Source organism: Bemisia tabaci, chromosome 10 (genome assembly GCF_918797505.1).
Source record: "Bemisia tabaci chromosome 10, PGI_BMITA_v3".
Taxonomy (NCBI): domain Eukaryota; kingdom Metazoa; phylum Arthropoda; class Insecta; order Hemiptera; family Aleyrodidae; genus Bemisia; species Bemisia tabaci.
In genome coordinates this window covers 17,296,897-17,316,567 of record NC_092802.1, presented here as the reverse complement: position 1 = coordinate 17,316,567, position 19,671 = coordinate 17,296,897, and the positions used below count along the sequence as shown (strand labels likewise).

At 41.6% G+C, this 19,671-nt stretch overlaps 2 protein-coding genes across 2 annotated transcripts; one reads left to right on the top strand and one right to left on the bottom strand.

Annotated features, from left to right (window-relative positions):
- The first annotated feature begins 568 nt into the window (after nucleotides 1-568).
- LOC109037759 (uncharacterized) lies at nucleotides 569-8,208 on the top strand. Its single transcript, XM_019052579.2, has 2 exons — nucleotides 569-758; nucleotides 4,085-8,208. The coding sequence occupies exons 1-2, from the start codon at nucleotides 708-710 to the stop codon at nucleotides 5,192-5,194; spliced, it is 1,161 nt and encodes a 386-aa protein (XP_018908124.2). The 5' UTR covers nucleotides 569-707; the 3' UTR covers nucleotides 5,195-8,208.
- A 187-nt stretch (nucleotides 8,209-8,395) lies between these two features.
- Nucleotides 8,396-17,398, bottom strand: LOC140225713 (uncharacterized). Its single transcript, XM_072305443.1, has 3 exons — nucleotides 17,110-17,398; nucleotides 14,297-14,525; nucleotides 8,396-10,532 (listed from the first exon to the last, which is right to left on the bottom strand). The coding sequence occupies exons 1-3, from the start codon at nucleotides 17,254-17,256 to the stop codon at nucleotides 10,318-10,320; spliced, it is 591 nt and encodes a 196-aa protein (XP_072161544.1). The 5' UTR covers nucleotides 17,257-17,398; the 3' UTR covers nucleotides 8,396-10,317.
- Nucleotides 17,399-19,671: the final 2,273 nt, after the last annotated feature.

The window sequence follows — 19,671 nt, the reverse complement described above, 5'->3', positions numbered from 1 at the left end:
TCCCTTTTGAACTCAGCAGCCAATAATACATTAAAATACTTCCATTGCTTGCATTTGAAAATTTGATTACCTTCCCTCGATGATATATGTATAGCACTCCTTTGATCGAACGCCCATTCATCATAAGCACGTGGAACTCATCTATGCATTGCGCATCTGAAAAATAAATTGAGTTAATTTTTGTAACGCGTGTGATAGGATAAGGCGGTTGTCACTTTTCAGTTCAACACTAAAACATACGAAAAAGCTGTCAAGAAAATGTATATTTGGCAGTATCGATTGATTTTTATGTGCTTGCTCTGCGTACGAAAATCTAGGACCGATTAAATTTGGCGGAAACTTCACTCATTTTACAACCATGATCATTGGCTCATCCCCCGATAACTGGTAATTTTAACGAAGCATGTATAATCGCAAATTTTTCAACTCATTTGGCACCGCTGTGGCTTTTCCCGCTATCGAGCAGACAATCACGAAACACACCTCCAGAATTTGAAAACAAATACACATTCCGCGACCGAGGGCAAATAAATTCATTCAGGGACTGCTATCGCCTGACGTGAGAAAGTTTCACGATTTTTTCGTGTTTTTGTTGACTGCCAATTTTGGTCGTGCCTCGACGCCTTGCTTTGATTACTCAACCTTCGCGCGTGCCTGAATCCCTCGTGGGTGGTTAGTGTCTGGTCGGCAGGTTGCAAATTTCAAGCATGGCTCAGAAATTCCTTTACGCGATTTTAGCCATCTGCGCACTCACTGAGGTATGATTCTTAAATAGCATTGACGTGTTCTTGTATTGGAAAACATGTGTAAAATAGTAAAATACTCCGGATTTAAAATTTCGTCATTTACCTACGCAAAAACGTACTCTTGAGATCGCAATATTGCATGTTCGAGTCATGATAGATGTTATGAATAAAAAAGCGCAGAATGCAACTAAAGTAGACGCATTATGCCAGAGTAAATCTCAGTGGAGCCAGGGCCAGATTTACCAATAGGCTACATAAGCAATAGCCTAGGGCGCAACATTCTGAGGGGCGCAAAATTTTGGAGAATATTTTCAAAACTGTGACTTATTAAAAAATGTCTACGTTCTGGTTGAAAAATTTATTTCCTTCGCGTGTCATAAGAATTTTTTTTTTTAATTTAACGAGTCTTTTGTTACTTCTTTTTTTCCAAAACAAACTTGCAAACGTAAACGTACCTCAAAACTGTTTAAAATCGTGTTTTTTAAAAAGTGAATATGAACATTTTCCTGACACCTAACATCCTCCTTCTGATCTGGAGGGGAGGGGCGTCTGTGGGACCGACTCCCCATCTCCTCACGAGAGCGCCTACTTTTAGGGGCGCCACCCTAAGTTTAGCCTAGGGCGCTAAAAATGTAAATCCGGCCCTGAGTGGAGCGAATTGAAGCAGTTAAAACAGGATAGTTTGCTCGTGAAACATCATATGAAAATTCGCACTGAGAAATTTATTATGCCAGTTCTCCCGATAAAGAACGCACCGCACTCTTCCACACGAAATTCAAACATAAGTTTTATTTAAAAATAATTAAAGATGAAAAATGATCATAATTTGCCTCAGTTGGCAGTCCAAGCATGAATATTTATCCAAGCTAACAACAACGTCGTCCAGTGGTGACGCAAATCAAATGGAGCGATGAGAATGCGTGTTTTTCAAATAGACAACTATTCCCGCTTTAAGGTATGATTTTTGCCTGTGCAGAGAGATATTAGGAGAACCTTTGGTAGATAATATCTACTAATAAGTTTATGTATTGTCTAGTAGCTCTGTCAAAGTTTGTGAAGCAAAAAAAGTTGACCTATATCCTTTTCAAAAAGTATGTGCTACGGCAAAAATATAATTCGATGCAGACAAGTTACTTCGGTTTCAAAACTCATTTGGATACTGATATTGAACACTGTCATGTGGCAAAGCTCCTAAAATAAAAAGAAAAATAAAAAACAAAACAATTACTTTTCCATAGAAAATCAGTAGAATTTGTTTATTCTACAGCGGTGCCTTAGGAACTTCGGCCATTCAAGCTCCTGCAATTGAAGTGGAAATTTTTCTACAAATCGGAAAACTTATATTGGAAAACAGGGAAATGAAGATGTCGAAAAAATTCGCGTTTTATGTTGTTTGTTTTGAATTGAAACCTGCGGAATGTGACAGCTGTGTTTTTGAGTTTCGTTTGAAGTTTTCATATCAAGATAATTCGTTTTTACATCGAACTATGTCAAGCTAAATCTCCAAAGCAAGAAGCTCAATAATATGATGCAGATTGTGGGGTTAGGGGTGAGGTAGTTGCACAGCCCAAAAATTGATCTCCAGGGGAAATGTTCTACTGTTAAAGGTTTTCTTAAGGATGGGATTCCACCATTTAAAAATTCCGGAAAATAAAGAAATTGACGTTCTCGGGGAAATTTTCTAGTGGGGGGGGGGGGGGGGTTGTCCGGACCCTACACACCCCTCCATCTAACCTTGGCTACGCGCTCTGGAGTGAATTTTAGACTTTCCGAGTGTGTATGTGTGTGCGGGATTGCACGACCCATAATTGTGAGATGTGGGGTTTCTGCACACGCTCCTGCCCCCAGTTGTGGGATAATTCTTCGTGGCCCCACAATCGAAAATTTTTCATGGGGGTGGGGGCATTTTTATGGCCGTAAAAAATGGTCAGTTAGGTTAGTTTATGTTAAATTAGGTTAGACTAGGTTATAAGAAATTTGGTTATTTTGGCTAAAATATTTTACGGTTCGGATAGGTTAGGTTAATTTTTTAACAACGCGCAAATTCGATGACCTCACAACTATTGTCATGCAGGACTGTTTGTGTAAAAGCGAACCAATACATGCATAAAGGCGTATGTATCGGTCGCTTTTACAGCGCTTTATGGAGGGCGCCAGGGCCGGATTTACCTACTTGCCGCCCATGGACCGCCTGTATTTTGCCGCCCTCTTCTCATTCGTATTGAAACATCAATAAAAACCATCAAGTGAACTTGCCAGCGGGGAAGGGGTGCAAAAGACGCGTTTACTCGTGTTGAACACATTTTTTGGGGATGCCCTGTCAACACTACTAGCAAAAGTTTAGTTTGGTAAACCTATCTCTGTGCGGACAAGGCCTTCCATTCATAAGAAATGAACGAAAAAATTATGAAAGAACAAACATGAATGTGGTTTAATGCTCTTAACTTCCGCCGCCGCGCCGCGCAGACCACACCGTGTTCGGCGCAATGCGTGAAGTATTCACGGAGTCTTGTAGGCGCCATGCGTTTCACGCTGACCACACCGTGTTTGGCGCAATGCGTGAAGTATTCAAGCATTCTTGTAGGCGCTATGCGTTTCACGTCGACCGCTGCTGACCGCAGTGTGTTGGACGCAATGCGTGAAGTATTCATGCAGTCTTGTAGGCGCTGATATGTGTTATATGTACATGCCAATCGCCGCGCCGATGGCTTCTCCTTTCCATCTAAGTCCTCGTCAACATTGCTCTCTGCGCCGCACCGTTCCAGGCCAAATTTCGTGTTTGGTTTTTCTCCTTACTTGACTAATGAAATGTGCTGTCTCTTGTATCACTGAAAGACGACAAAATTAAAAATTACTACACTCTCAGGAAATGAGAGATTTTGTCGCCTTTTCTCGTTTGTAATTTTTTTTTTCTAAATCCGATATTTTTTTATACCTACATTAAAAAAAATTGCAAAATTTGCCGCCCTCTAGATTTGCCGCCATGGGCCGCGGCTCACGTGGCCACCCCCTTAATCCGGCCCTAGAGGGCGCTCTGCGCCCAACCGCCACTGGAATCTGTTATGGTATAGATTCTCTAGAGGCTAGCATCTCTCCATCTCTTTTGGGTGTCATCTATTACCTTCTAGCTTTCCGGGTGTGTTCCCTCTGGTTTTTCGCCTTTTTGCAATGAGAGAAAATTCCTCTCATGGCTCCAGCAACAGTTTGTGGGCGTCCCCAGGCTAGTGAGAGAGATGATCACCCAATGAGGGAAAAGATGCACAATTTGAATATAATTTTACGGCGCATAGCAAGTTATGGATGTCTACCCTTCATATTTTATTGTACTCTGCCTCCAGGTCCGAGCAGAAACATTGTACTCCGTCTCGGGCTACGCTTTTCCGCAAGGCGTGTCCACGACCAACCCGATTGGAATGGTGAGCGCCCTGCAACAGACCCTCAACAGTCACTACAACATGCTGCCCGCCTCTGCGCACACCGCCGCCTACGACCGCGCCAAACAGGTATTCGACATTGCGGCCAGCCGCGCGGCTCAGATCAACACAGCCCTCCCGCCAATGCCCCAGCTCAACACAGCCAACCTCCCCACAATGCCCCAGATCAACACGGCCAACTTCCCCTCGGTGTCCCAGTTCAGCACGGACAAACTCCCGTCGATGCCCCAACTCAACACGGCCAATTTCCCTTCCTTGTCCCAATTCAGCACCTCCAACATACCTTCGGTGTCTCAGCTCAGTGCGGGTAAAGTCCCCACGCTGTCGCAGCTCAACACAGCGGATGTCCCCACAATGCCTCAGCTCAACACAGTCAATGTCCCCACGATGGCTCAATTCAACACGGCCCTCCCGTCGTACACCGCGGAGAATAAGCTCAACACAGTCAATGTCCCCACGACGTCTCAACTCAACACGGCCCTCCCGTCGTACACCGCGGAGAATAAGCTCAACACAGTCAATGTCCCCACGATGTCTCAACTCAACACGGCCCTCCCGTCGTACTCCGCGGACACTAAGCTCAACACAGCTCTCCCATCGTACCCGGCGGCGACTCAGCTCAACACAGCCCTTCCGTCGATCCCTTCGGCAACTCAGTTCAACACGGGCCTCCCGTCATTCTCTGCGAATCAATTCTACACGGGCAACATGCCGTCCGTGCCCGAGGTCGTCCGCCCGTCGAATTACGACGTCGCTCAGTTGACGAACGGCCTTCCGCTGGCGCTCAAGCAGTTGCTCAACATCGTGCAGTACGTGAGGAGCGTCTGCCCGCTCTGCCAGTCCATCGACAGAGCCGTCGCTGCCGGCGGGATCCCCAGGGGCTCCTACGCCGTGGACGGCGCCGGTCGCATCTACCGCGAGCAGGGCCAGAGGATCGTCCCCTCCAACTACGCCATCGATGGATCCAGGCTTGTCGATGTCTCCACCGGAGTGACCATCATCTCCGTTTATTGACGTCATCACTGAGCTGAAGACCGATTATTGAGATTGGTAGACAAAGCTATAGACAAAGAGGACAAAAGGGTAACATTGCATGGTGTCAACGATCATGGTGTCAACGATCATGGTGTCAACAAACCTAAAATCTGATCATGGAGTCAACAATCGTTGACGTCGTGCTCAGGCAGTAAAACGCAAAAATGGGCCCTGATCATGGTGTCAACGATCACGGTGTCAACAAACAAAAAAATATCTTCCTTATAAGTAAAATTACAAATTTAAGTGCACAGGAGAGGTCTGGGTCACGTATGATTGGTTAGATTAGATTAGAACACAAGAAAAACAAGACTCGAAAGTTGAAAGATGTTATAAGGGGAAGTTTTAAGTTTTGTTGACGTCGTGATCGTTGACACCGTGATCATATTTCATAAAAGTCAGAATTTTTTTATTTTTGGATGATCATGGAGTCAACAAAAACTTAGAAAAACTGTTTGTTGACACCGTAATCGTTGACACCATGCTACGTTATCGACAAAAGAGATAAAGAGGGATCCTATTCTGTCGTGCTAAGGAAGAACGCCGTATGAACCTTTAGGTGTTGCCAAATTTCCTTTCGTAAATTACGAATTTCCGAGAAAGTTTGTGCATATTTTTCTTCCAATTTTGCAGATAATTTTGTTCTCAATTATATCTAAAATATCTAGAAATATCAATGAAATATATGCACCTCTTCCCTGAAAAATACTGTTTTATCCGAGGAAATTTGGCAACTCTCCAATGTTCATACGGCGTTATTCCTTAGCACGGCAGTATTGGTGGAAGCGAAGGGTTGCAATGAACAAAGGCAGTGGGTAATAGACTAACTAACGGCAACCCACGAGAAACCAGATAGGTAGTTAGTCCATCATTTTCTCCCTTAGTCTATGGGGACCACACATTTCAACCAATAGGATCACTCCATACTCTCTACTTCCTTTTTGTCAATAGCTTTGTCTATCAATTTCAATAATCAGCTAACTGCGGACCGATTGTAGAATCGTATTCGAATTATCTTGATCGATGGATTCCATATCTTAGGAAGGATTTTTATCGATCAAGATTTATTGATAATGTTTCAATAAAGCCGCAGGTTGATTATTGAACTTGATAGACGAGGAACAGGAGGAGAATTTGAAGCGACTCTATTGGTGGAAGTGGTTGGTTGCAATGGACAAAGGAGGTAAGTAATAGCCTAACTAACGGGAATTCACGAGTAGAGTTGGATTGCATTTTGCAAAATGGAATCAAGAGCAATCCAATGTTGCTAAGATTCTGCTACAATGTTTTGCAATTAAATCACTGAAATCACGCAAAGAATTTTTACAAAGTCAATTTTCATCTTGAAATTACAGTTTATTGGGGGTAAGGATGAATGTTGTTCAGATGATCAGATTATATTTACAAGATAAAAAAAGTTGAACAATCTTAGCGACATTGGAATACTAATGCCTCTTTTTTGCAAAATGCAATCCAGTAGCCCATCATTTTCTCCCTATCAGAACCAGACGTTTCAACCAATAGGATCGCTTAACTCTTCGCCTAATTTCATACGGAAAAAAAGAGGTAGGAGCTAAGTCTCAACTCGAACATTTCGAATAGACTGTGGTAGTATCCCAATTAATTGTGTTAGTACCCCAGTAAATAAGATCACTGACACAAATGTTGTGATACTACCCCAACTTGAGTTGCGGCACTACCACAGTTAATTGGAAATGCCCGTATCGTCCAACAAATTGGAGTACCTAGCACTCTAATTTTAGGGGATGACACCTAATATATTTTTTTCTGTGATGTATCTTTTGTCTATCACTTTGTATATCGATTTTAATAATCAGCCCGCAGGCGTTAATTTGAGGACGAAACATTTCGCAAGCCTCGAAAATAAATCAACGGTATGGCCGTAGAAAAGCGTATCTCGATTTCGGTGTTTCAAAATTCTCCTAATTTAAGAGACCTGTTCATACAAGAGACACGGTCCACTAAGTATTATTTTTACAGGTAAAATCGCACGCAAGTCACGTCGAACACATCAAAAATGATTGTACAATCCACCCTTTGGCGCAAATACCGTGTACTCCGCACTGCATTTTTTCAAATTTATCATTTTGGGACAGTTTTTTTTCGTGACCGGCAATTAGGTTTGTAAGACAACAAACTTAAAAATAGACATAAAAATACCTGAACTAGAATAAAGAAACAGTCTCGCTAACTGTCACGTCTTTTTTACGTACGATATCGATCGGCTCAAAACATTTGTTTCAACAACACAAAAATCAAGGTAAAAACAAACGCTTGAGAACGATTTAAAGCGAACGAGAGAAACACTTACGAATTCAGATTTGTTTACGTACATTCATGGGTGAACCTACACTCCGAAGACTGAAATAAACTGTACGCAAAATTTAGAGGAGGATCCAGCAATTTGGCAACGTCGGATTTCCTCCATTTGAACCTATGCTAAATAATCGATTTTGTCGAAGCACCTGGCCCTCCAAGAATCGATACATTTCCTTAGGTTTAAATGGAAAAAAGATAATGTTGCCAATTTGCTGGATCCGCCAGTGCTGCGGATGCGGAAAATTTTAGAAAACGCCGGAAAAACAACGCCATAGGTTCGTCGAGGAGTGAATTTGAACATTACTAGTGTCCTCGAAGTGATTTTCGTGTTGTTCCACCCACAAAAAAAGCACATGATCAACTATTTCTCTTAAATGGAACAGACTCATTTTTCGAAAACGCATTTCTCGACATTTTACGCATCGAATTTTCTGAGAAATTTCTTCAGCAGGGTATGAAAAACTCGCACGAAATACGAAATAGTAACACGGATTAGTCATGTTCCGAAATATTAAAATGAGATGGAAAATTTACAATGTCGCAAATCGAAATACGCGGGCTTCGTAGTTTTAACGTCAAAATTTGACGAAGTTAAGGAGAATGCAACTTATGGTGGAAATCCAAAAAAAAAGTAAAATCATTGTACTACTGCCTAGAGTGGTTTATCTTTCATTATTTGGCACATGAAGAAACCCCAAAAATTATAAGAAATTTGATCCACCTCCCTCAGGACAGGAGAGGAGATCTTAATGCCAGACATATGGAAAATAGTAAAAATTAAACAAGTTTTTGAAAAAAGAATTTGATGAGGAAATTGTTAAAAATAATAAATTTAAGATATTAGCACCACTACATGAAAGTGTATTTTACAAACATTTTGACACATAAAACATTGCACAATTTACAATCGAAAGGAGGTATGATGGTCTGAGGTTTGCATTTCAAAATACTTAATGTTGAATAAAAGTTCCGACAATGAATGGACTTCACCCCTTTAAACATTTTTGAAACTATCAAAATTTATTGAGGCCAGTTGGATCGCCTGGAATCGATTATTATAATGAAGTTAAATAGAGGAACAACAGAGCTCTTATCGTCCAAATATCGACAGTGAGCTCGGAAGTAGAAATAATCGGATTTTTTTTAAAAATATAAATGATCATTAGCAGTTAAAAAATTCAACGGCCCTCGTTACAAGTCATAGTGAGAGATTTCGATGTCTGTATTTTAAATTTAGGTATTTTACACATTTTGGAGTAATCCAGTGAAATAACAATGTATCTTACTTACAAGCCAATAATAAAATTGGCACCGGTAAAAACCCTAAGTTATGGTTCTCCAAATAACCAGATTTCATGTAAATCAAGGCCTGGTGATCGTTTCTTACTAATAATATCACGGAAGGAAGAGAGCTTAATTTTGAATATTTTGTCACTGTCGTTTTTGTTAACACTTACTTAGACACTCAATTTCACCAACAAAGATACGTCAGAATATGGTCACTCTTAACGCACATAATGGTTAAAAGAATGTGTTAGAAACGTCAGGTACAAGCATAGGCGCACTTGAAGAAAGAGGAACTGATTAAAACCTGGAGTATCTTGAAAGTAAAATCGAATGATCTTTAAAATAATATGAAAATATTTTACGAAATGTTAGGAAGTAGTTGTCGCTCTAAATTTGACGGGATTTTTTTTTTAATTTCAGAATTTTTAAGAATTTTAAAAAAATAAAGAGACAGTAATAAAATCGTTATCAAGTTTTTGAGTAATTTTTTAAATATTTCCATTACTGCATCCTCTAAATATTGTCAAAAATAGTATGAAAAGTTTGCAAGAATATTTGGACGATAATATTGTCACGAATACAGGTGAAAACAATATTTTGAACATTTTATGAATATCAAAAACATGCTGACAATCTTGACAATATTTTCGGGGGGCTATGGAGAGTTCATGGTCAGAATCTGAGTTACGATATGTGGAGAGGAAGTGTCACTGTTGCACACTGTCAACGTTTATGCACCGATCAATAGGACTTTGTAGCTTCCTTGGAGAAAGAAGTATTTTTAGACTTCCTTTCATCCAAAGCAAACGAAAGTGGCAAGGAGGGATTTGCGCAGCTATACTCAATTCCCAAGACCGTTGTAATTACGTTATAATACTTGATCCCTCGACCAGACAGTAGACCACAGAGGAAAAAGTATCCTTTTTTTCACGATGTCCATAGTTGCTCTCACGTCCTATTCCCTTTTTTAGTCGTAATGCCGTTGCTAATTTTGTGATTACAATTATTTTGGTCCCGATAACGATGCTGCATTGTGATCAGGATTGAGGTATTGTTTCCGGAACCAAATTCTTTGCCACTACAAAAGTAGCATTGTAACCACGACTGGAAAATTAAGTGGGACGTGAATTCCTTTTGAGCATTGTTAGGAAGACAATCGTTTCTGTGTGACGGGCGCTATGTAAGTAAAATCTTATGAGAAGAGCCCAAGTTTTTTGAGGGGGCGTAGTTTTCTTAGTAGGGCTACACGCCCAAGATTCTCCCAAATTGAATTATAATTAATAAAAATGGCTTTAAAACAGGTTAAGACGCCTCTATAGAGCAGGGCAAGTGCCCTAACTATCTCCCCAGAGCTATCAAGCCTAACTGAATTTTTCAAGAGTCGAGATTCGCCGGATAAGTCTTGTAACTTGTTTTGGAAACATCTGTCTGATTTTTAGTCGAGAAATTCAAGCACTGGATTTCGGGTGTTATTTTTATTGTAAAACGATGGCACCGTTGGGCCCAAAACTCCCCGTAATCCCGAAACAGCGGCACAAGTTGCCGATGATATTGCCCCCAGAGTCATAGACGTTACCTCCCAAATCGATGACGTATTGGCCGGCGATCGCCCATGGCTGGTTATTCCGCCTATACAGCAGGTTACCTTGTTGGTCCAGGTAGATGTCTGGTCCAAGCACGTACTGATTTCCTAGGGGAAAATCAGCAGGAAAAAAAATTCTCATCATTTACGACGCGACAGGCAAGGTGAAATGAGGGACTTTGAGGACAAAGCGCATAATGAAATTTTTTTCGAAAAATCGAGTTATTAATTATTTCAAGTAAAACTAGTTTTGATCCATATTCTGTGAAATACTCGCTTCCAAATTCCATTTTTTAAGCATCAAAAAGTCAGTTTGAATTTTCTCTCCACCAAAAGAATCCATGTAGTTTCGAAACTAGACCATGGACGAAACCATGTAGTTCTCGAAATAGCAGAAACTGCACTTTGCGTCATGTCCTCCAAGCCCCTCAAATGTGCTTCATTGCTTCAAAGTGGGTAGGGAGGATGAGATGATATTAACTTTAGTTTAGAGAGGTTAATGGGTCAGTTGTGCTGGTCACAGAATCGTGTTTTGGTGTTGGATTCTTGTAGATAAGCTAAAAATAATGAGATTGGTCCAAACAGCAACTACGTTCAATATATCAACCGAGATGTCGCGATTTGAAAAATTCGTTCAATGAATTATGGTTATTTGTTAATTATATGTATAATATATTTTGTATACTTGTCAATACGTTTAATCCACCGTGGAAGTGACACCCTTGGTTTCTTCCACATGGCTCTCATTTGTCAGGGAGACACACATGATTACTGGTCAGTGGTCACTCAACGTGAAACTCGAATGAAAGCAAGGTGGAAGAAACCAAGGGTGTCACTCTGTCACTACCGTGGTGGATGACGTCATAAACCGAATTTTTCAAAGCGCGATATCTCGGTTAGTATTGAATGTACGAGGTCTGTTAGATTAGAAACCGGATGTTGGTCATAACTAGCCCACAATACGAGTACGTCCAAATTACGTTTTCTTGAGCTTTTCTGATAGCTTAAAATATATTTAAGAACGCTACGTTCACAAATTTGAACAATCCTAATTGGCTTCTTTGGTATGTGGCTTGAAGCACGGCAACCTCAAGGGTGTTTTGCGATTTTTATGTTTCACTGAACTTGTCTCTCTTTTTTTGGTCTTGTACTACATTTTTCAAACCACAAGGACGATTGGAGTTTTGTTTCCATATCGTAGCCGTACACTAAAGTATTGTCACCTAAAATTATCCTATCCAAAAATGTAGGATCATTGTTAGAACGTTCAAGCAGCTAAAGGGAAATTGACATTTGGTTGGATTTTCGTTCAACGGACTACAATCAAGGAGCAAGTGTACCTGAAACTCGATGCGTGTCTACATATTCTATCATAATTGTATGTACAGAGCCTTCAGAAATATTACTCTGTTCAACAAGCTCGAAACGACCATTTTCGAGCACTTTTGCCCGCACTTCTTCCACGTGACAAATGTCAGTTGCCGTTGAGGGGTTGAGGGTCGATTCCCATAGTCCTCATCTTTGACGAACTCCTGACCAGTTTTGAATCGTTTAACCCATTCAAAACAGTGGGAAAATCTTATACAATGATCATGGTAAACTTTACTTAGCATATACCAAAAGTTTCGGTGCAAGGTATACCGAGTTTAAAACAAAATTTAATGTTGAATCTTTCCTATATCAGTGATCGCATGATGAAAATCGCAAAACGCACCTGACTTACTCGTATTCAAGATGACACAGAATAAACACTGATCAAAATAAACAAAATCTGTGAACGTAACGTTCTTAAGTATATTTCCAGCTATCAGGAAAGCTCGAGAAAACCTAATTCGGACGCATTGTGGGCTAGTTATGACCAAAACCCGGTTTCTAATCTAACAGACCTCGTATAAAGTATAAAATTGCTGTTTGGACAGATCTTATTTTTTTTTTTGCTAATCCACAAGAATCAACCACCAAAACACGACTCGTCTGTCCCTGGTAAAAATTGGCGATAGGAGCTGCGTTTCAAAATACCATAGGAATTCTTATAGCCGACTGAAGAAGGTGATAGAAAATCATATAGCTGGCTGTAGAAAGTGTAAAAAATCATACGGCCGGGCTACACGAAGCAATAAAAAATTAAACAGTCGGGCTATAGTTCCTGTCGCCGTGCTTTACACTTTATCGCCTGGCTGTTGCTTTTTCGCCATCGGCTATAAAAGGCTAAAAGAAATTGTGTAGAAATTCGTGTGCTTTGTAAATCCGCAAGTTTGTACGGAATCACCATAATATTTACAAAACGCACATTATATTTTCCTTCACTACATATTTGTTTTCATCAATTAAAATGAGAATAATCCATACAGAGCGTGCAAACATTTCAAAGTCATGAGTTGAACAACGCTGACTCCACGAGTTTAAATATTAGAGCCTAACACAAAGCGGAGCGTCGGCGCACTGGCGCCTACAAACCTAACGGGGATACTTCACGCACTGCGCAATGCGTGAAGTATCCCTGTTAGGTTTGTAGGCGCCAATGCGCGTTTCGCGCTGGCTGCCCGCCCACCGCGCTGCGCCGCAGAGCACCACGGCGCTTGAAGCAACTATTTCACACCAGAGGTATTGCACAGTATCGTACGAAATTGAAGACGCTCAAACATATTAGGAATGGCAGGCATCCTTCAAAAGTACGGAGCTTCCCTCGCAAAGTAAATCAAGATACTACGGCCCAAAAAGAGAGCGGTAGTCCAAAAACTGACTAAGTCCTAGCATCCGTAATTAGTAACGGATAGCATACACGTTATCGTCAGGCTGTTACTTAATCGCCATCGGCTATAAAAGGCTATGAGAAATTGTGTTGCCGGCTATAGAAGCTATTGGAAATCTTACAGTTGGCTGTAGGTCTATGGTATTTCGGAACACAGATTCTACTGCCAATTTTTATTAGGGGTCAGCAGCGCAACTGATCCAGTCTGCATCATTTGAGGCAAAGGAAACCTACTTATAAATCCAATAATTGACTCTTTGGCAACAACTAGAAGTTCGGGGACGAAAAATAGGGAATTCGAGAAAATAACTATTTTTTCGTCGCTGCTGCCACTTTAAGAAGCGATTCAATACTTCATGCCGTGTATTGCTTGGCTCTGGTCTAGGTTGATATATCCTCTTCTTCAAATGGCTAGTGGCATACGCCGTTTTTATCGCTGTTTGAGTTTCATAACCTGACGCAGCAGATATCAATTAAAAGTCTGCTTGAAACAAGAACTAATACTGCTAAGGAAGAACGCTGTATGAACTTTCAGACGTTGCCACATTTCTTTCAATAAAACCTTTGTTTACTGGGAAAATCGCGAATTTTTTTCCTCAATTTTTCAGACAATTCTGTTCGCAATTTCGTCTAAAATGTCTGAAAATGTCAAGGAAAAATACGCATAATCCACGGAAAAAATAGGGTGGTCAACACAACCAGCGGCTAGTAAAGAATGCGCCAGCTCCCGTGCGGTAATTACGATAACTACCGCGGTGGAGGTCACAACTCCACCGCGTAGTTACATCAACAACTGGTTATCGTAACTACCGCACGGTAGCTGGCGCATTTTTAACTAGCCGCTGGTTGTGTCGACTTTCTGTGTCGTCCTCAAAAATACATGTTTTATCCGGGGCAATTTGGCAACTCTCGAATGTTCATACGGCGCTCTTCCTTAGCGTGGCAGAATACTATAAGTAGTTTAGTCGTCGCTTGGCTGACTGACATATGGGCGTAGCCACACATTGAGATGAGCCCGGAAAAGCATTGAATATATGGAGGGCAGGGTTCACTGCAGAGTGTAGTTACGCCCTTATTTCAGGTAGGCGACGTAGTGATCACCTTTACAAAAGCGACTCACCCGCGGCATCATTGAGGACTTTGCCGTTGTAGGAGGGCTGATACTGAGGGGCGGCCCCGACAACCTGGCCACGTGCGTTGACGATTTGGTTCGCCTGGAGGCTGAAGCCGTTGGGAAGCGAGTGGCTCGCAGCATTCGCGTCGAGGATAGTCGGAAAGATGTACGCCGGCACCCCGTTCGTCCTGGTGATCCGAACCATCTGCCCGTACGGCATCAAGTCTGCGTTCAGCTGCAACATGCAATTCATCGCTTATAATTTGTCTTTTTTCTCACAAGTGCCCCCAGTAGAGGCAACGGCCCCAAAAATTGTTGGTGAATCCCTAGAGGAAGTCGACCTCGTACAACAGGGCGAGGTGAGGTCGCCTCTTGTCACTTCCCGTCACTTCCCGTCACTTCCCGTCACCTCCCGTCACCTCCCGTCACCTCCCGTCACCTCCCGTTACCTCCCGTCACCTCCCGTTACCTCCCGTTACCTCCCGTCACCTCCCGTCACCTCCCGTCACCTCCCGTCACCTCCCGTCACCTCCCGTCACCTCGCGTGAGCCTATGCAGAGGGAAGCGAAAGAAACGCCGGTCACTTGAGGTAATAGGTGGTGACGGGAGGTGACGGGAGGTGACGGGAGGTGACGGGAGGTGACGGGAGGTGACGGGAGGTGACGGGAGGTGACGGGAGGTGACGGGAGGTGACGGGAGGTGACGGGAGGTGACGGGAGGCGACGGAACGTCTACTTCCTGCCGCACGAGGTCGACTTCCACTAGGGAAGTCACCATCGTTTGTTAGACGAGATATGACATAATTATCTATTCTAAAGTACATATCGACGGGGTAAGTCGGCAATCACATAACTCGGTTTGCGACGTCGCGGACTTCCTGACATACTTCATTTTTTAAACGGGAAACTACCCGACGGCAGTTCTTTAAAATTGCCGCCAAGCGAATCTGTGCGAAAAAATTCTGCAAAAACTTCAAGGAATGATGTCAATTTGTTCTCCTTAAAAATAACATAGAGGCGGAGATTTTCAGACACCGCTAACGAGATATGTGATTGCGGACTTCCGCGGTCGATATGTTGAAATGGGAAATGCCACCAGATTACGTTAGTAGGCGGTGCATTTTCTCATTTTTAAATCTATTATTCTATTATTTCCCTTATCAGAAATTTGTTTTAAAAAATGACACAAAATCGGCCGTTGACGCATTCTTAGATGAAGCAATAAAAAATCTGCGTGAAAATTCTCCATTATCATTTTCAATGGCTTGAGAGTACTGCCGTGATGGTGAAGAGAGCATAGGTGCCAAATTTTCGAAATCGAGTTTCCTTCAAAATTCGTAATTTCTTTTACACAGAATCACTGAAGTAGCTAAAAGAGCGAAATTCATCTTAATTTTATCAAAACGAGACACATAAGAAAGCCGTAAGGGCGGAAAAAATGGCGTGGTTTCAGGCGAGACAGCAGTGAGTGACCTTATTCCTCTTACCTACAGCTGTCTTACCTAACAGTAATCAAGCGAAATGTAAAATACCCTTTTCAGGTAATAGAAAAAAAAATTGGTCGATGTTTAATCGTCCAAACGATTTCTAGGAGTCTTTCGGATGACTAAAGGCAATTTGACAAAGAGCAAAGGCTTCTTCCAATAAAATTTTCCGGTCAGACACTTTTGGGCCCGTTTTCTCAAAACTTCATTATTTGCACTTACCGCTCTCTTCGCTATCACGGTAGATTACCGAATTGATAAAAACACATTAAAATACAAAAAAACAAATGGGTATACAAGGCTAAGGAGACATAAAACAAACCAGGACGTTTCGGGCCAATCACATGCCCATTCTCAACTGGAACAGAAGCTAAAAAATGTAAAAATTAAAACGAGAAAATGAGCACGCAACTGACCGAGGTAGGAATCCGTGCAATACACTGATTTCTCATGATTCCCGAAGAATCAGTGGTTTGCACTGATTCCTACCTCGGTCAGTTGCATGCTCATTTTCTCGTTTTAATTTTTACATTTTTTAGCTTCTGTTCCAGTTGAGAATGGGCATGTAATTGGCCCGAAACGTCCTGGTTTCTTTTATGTCTCCTTAGCCTTGTATACCCCTTTGTTTTTTGTATTTTAATGTGTTTTTATCGTTGTCTGCATTCGGGCTATTGTGTCTCATCTCTCTCTTATTACCTAGAGTCCCTTTATACTGAGAGTCAAGACAACACCCCCTCATGGAGTCACAAACGGGAATAAAGATTACAGAAATCGAACGTTTTTTGTAATCTTCGATCAGTCCATTCTCAAATTCCTTTCTCCGTTCCTTCTCTCATTCCGTTTGCTCCTTGCCGAACCCGTAATTCCCTGGTCCACTCCAGATTATAATCTTTGCAATCGGTGAAAATGTAATCTTTATTCCCGTTTGTGACACTGTGAAGGCCAAAAATACTAGAGTCCCTTTATACTGAGAGTCAAGACAATTTGAATCCATTTCTGATTGGTTCCCGTATTTTAGGCCTCCACAGTGTCACAAACGGGAATAAAGATTACATTTTCACCAATTGCAAAGATTATAATCTGGAATGGACCAGGGAATTACGGGTTCGGCAAGGAACAAACGGAATGAGAGGAGGAACGGAGAAAGGCATTTGAGAATGGGCCGATCAAAGATTACAAAAAATGTTCAATTTCTGTAATCTTTATTCCCGTTTGTGACATCCATGAGCCGAATTGTCTTGACTCTCAGTATAAAGGGACTCTAAAAAATACGGGAACCAATCAGAAATGGATGCACATTGTCTTGACTCTCAGTATAAAGGGACTCTATTATTACCGAATTGACGTAGGGTGTGAGGTCGACGATTGCGATCTGGTCGAACATGGCCGATTGGTAGGCGTACTGGGGCGAGGAGTAGTTGTAGCTGTTGGCCACAGCTTGCTTGTAAGCGGCCATCTGGAGCTGCATTTTCATCATCCTCATCTGGAGGTCGGTGTAAGTGCCGCGGGCTACATTTATCGGAACATGGCCACGTTCGTGATGGCCTGCCCGGCCGCCTGGATCGTTCGTCCGCCTGCCGTCACCGCGTACGTCAACCCATTCCCGATGCCTGCGAGGGAAACAAGTTCACGGAGCACAATGTAAGTACGACGAGCATAGTGACGCGGGATGGAATTCTAACACTGTCGTGCTAGGGAAAACGACGTATAAACATTCAAATGTTGCCAAATTTCCTGCGATAAAATGGACGTATTTCTACCAAACAGACCTATGTGGAGGTGAGAAATATGGGGTGTGTTCGTTAGTTTTCTGGCCGTAAGAGTGAATGAGAATAATAAAGCGCCAGTGACGTCAGCGGCAATGATCGAGCACACGCGCGAGGGGGTAATCGTCGTCGGGGCGCTTTAACTCATGAGCCCTGTCCACAACGCTCTCTTGCCATACCCGCGGCTCATGAATCTCGCATTCAGTTGGCACATAGGTCTGTTTGATAGAATGTAATATCCCGCTTTTCCAATTCTTCAAAAGGAATCACGCCCACTTTTACATTGCTTCTTATGCAGCTTTCTAGAGCACACCCCATATTTCTCACCTCCACATAGGTCTGTTTGGTAGAAATACGTCCAAATATGGATTTTCTGAAAAATGTTGAATATTTTCCTTTCAACTTTTTAGGCCTTGTCTCCACGGGACGTTTTCATGGGATTTGTCCCAAGTTCGAATCGCAGGAATGAAACTTTTGGGATTTTTCCCAGTTACCGTCTCTACGGGACGAAGCTCATACGGCCCTGCGACTAGTTTGCGCGGGGTGATAACTTAGTTAAAGTCGAGTATTTAACCGGGATTAAAATAATAATTGCACTCAATTGATAATTAGACACATTATTTTGACTTAACAAACATGAACAATGGAGTAATCAACAAAATATCGCACAATTCGTTCACACTTCTTCTTCCTCTCTCAGTGGGTCCTAGGGGTAAAAGGACCATACTTGGTACTGGGAAAAATATTGATTAACTTAATATTCTTCCCAACTTCGTAAGTGGGATTTTTCCCTAGGGCAAATCTCGTGAAACGGCCAGTGGAGACAAGGCCTTAGAAAATTGTATGCGCAGTTCTATCAAATGTGACAAGGTCGTAAAATAGTGTTGGGTCCACCTTATTTTGCGTGAGACGCAAAGCAGAAAAGTTGAAAAATTTTGAATAAAGTAAAAATAATTTGAGCTTTAATGAGCATTAGTACAAGACTGAGGGGGAGAGAGTTCAACTCAGGCGGGTGCATTGGATACACCTTACATTTACCTTGCATTTTACCACCATGTTGCGTGCAGTTTGGGCCACACTTTTGTGTGTGTTTTCTTCTTATTTGATGTATGATGATTGTGAATGTATTTCTGAAATTTTCAAGAAAAAGTATACATAATTTTCTTTGAAAAAATAATTATATTTAATTTGAAGAAATCTGGCAACATTTGAATCCCTTAGGACGCTTTTTATCCTTTTGCTCAGGGCCACTTTCGGGGTCATATTTCAAACAGTGGCGTGGCGTGCTTTGCGATCTATCGATACTTCCCCATTTGAAGCTGTGGTAAATAATCGATTATTAAGGTGTTCTCTGCGAACACCCTGTTTATCGATACTTTTCCCTAGGTTTAAATGGCTGATCAATCGATATATCGCAAAGCACGTCACGCCACTGATTTCAAAAATGTGAAAAAGGCAGGCTATAATCTGTCTTCACCGATAAAAAGCTTGGAAATTGGCCCGTATATTTTCAAAGTGGGCAGTGATAAAGGATGAAAATGTACAATGTTTACATGGGAAAATGAATAAATGGGGAATAAAACAAAAATATGGTAATTGCTTTTCTTTTGAAATATGTATTGCAGCAGACGCCGCAATAGGTATGTGACCACCTACGAGGAAAAAGACCTTAATTTACAAATATTAAAAATTGAGTCATCGATACAAGAACACAAGAGCATAGATGAGTTTTTGACACACAGTTTGATCCAGAGACAGTCAAAAATGCGAATGAGTTACAGTTTGTAGTTCAAGGATGTACTTTCAGGAAAAAAGCTGTTTAAAATTCTAATCTGAATCTACCATGCTCAACGCACAAAATATCCGTACTATAATGCAACCCTATGCCCCTCTTTTAGCACAAAAAATGAACCAAAAACTGTCGGCAACTTATTCTTAATAACACTAAAAAAATCTCCATTCAAAACTCGGAAGCCGAATTTGTAACCCTGTTTATACCTAACAAAAATTACCCTCTTGGAAGATTCATTTTCTTGGACTAAGATAGCCTTGCCACATAAAAAGGTCACATTACTGGACATTCTTGTACTATATTTTCAGGTTATATTCTTCACACTCAAAAAAAGCTCCGG

Bases quoted from the DNA above. Each gene is read 5' to 3' on its own strand.
- LOC109037759 (XM_019052579.2), top strand. From the start codon at position 708: ATGGCTCAGAAATTCCTTTACGCGATTTTAGCCATCTGCGCACTCACT. The intron at 759-4,084 runs GTATGATTCTTA...CTCTGCCTCCAG, and splicing joins CCATCTGCGCACTCACTGAG to GTCCGAGCAGAAACATTGTA.
- LOC140225713 (XM_072305443.1), bottom strand. From the start codon at position 17,256: ATGAGGATGATGAAAATGCAGCTCCAGATGGCCGCTTACAAGCAAGCT. The intron at 14,526-17,109 runs GTAATAATAGAG...TGCATGTTGCAG, and splicing joins TCACACCCTACGTCAATTCG to CTGAACGCAGACTTGATGCC. The intron at 10,533-14,296 runs GTGAGTCGCTTT...ATTTTCCCCTAG, and splicing joins AGTCCTCAATGATGCCGCGG to GAAATCAGTACGTGCTTGGA.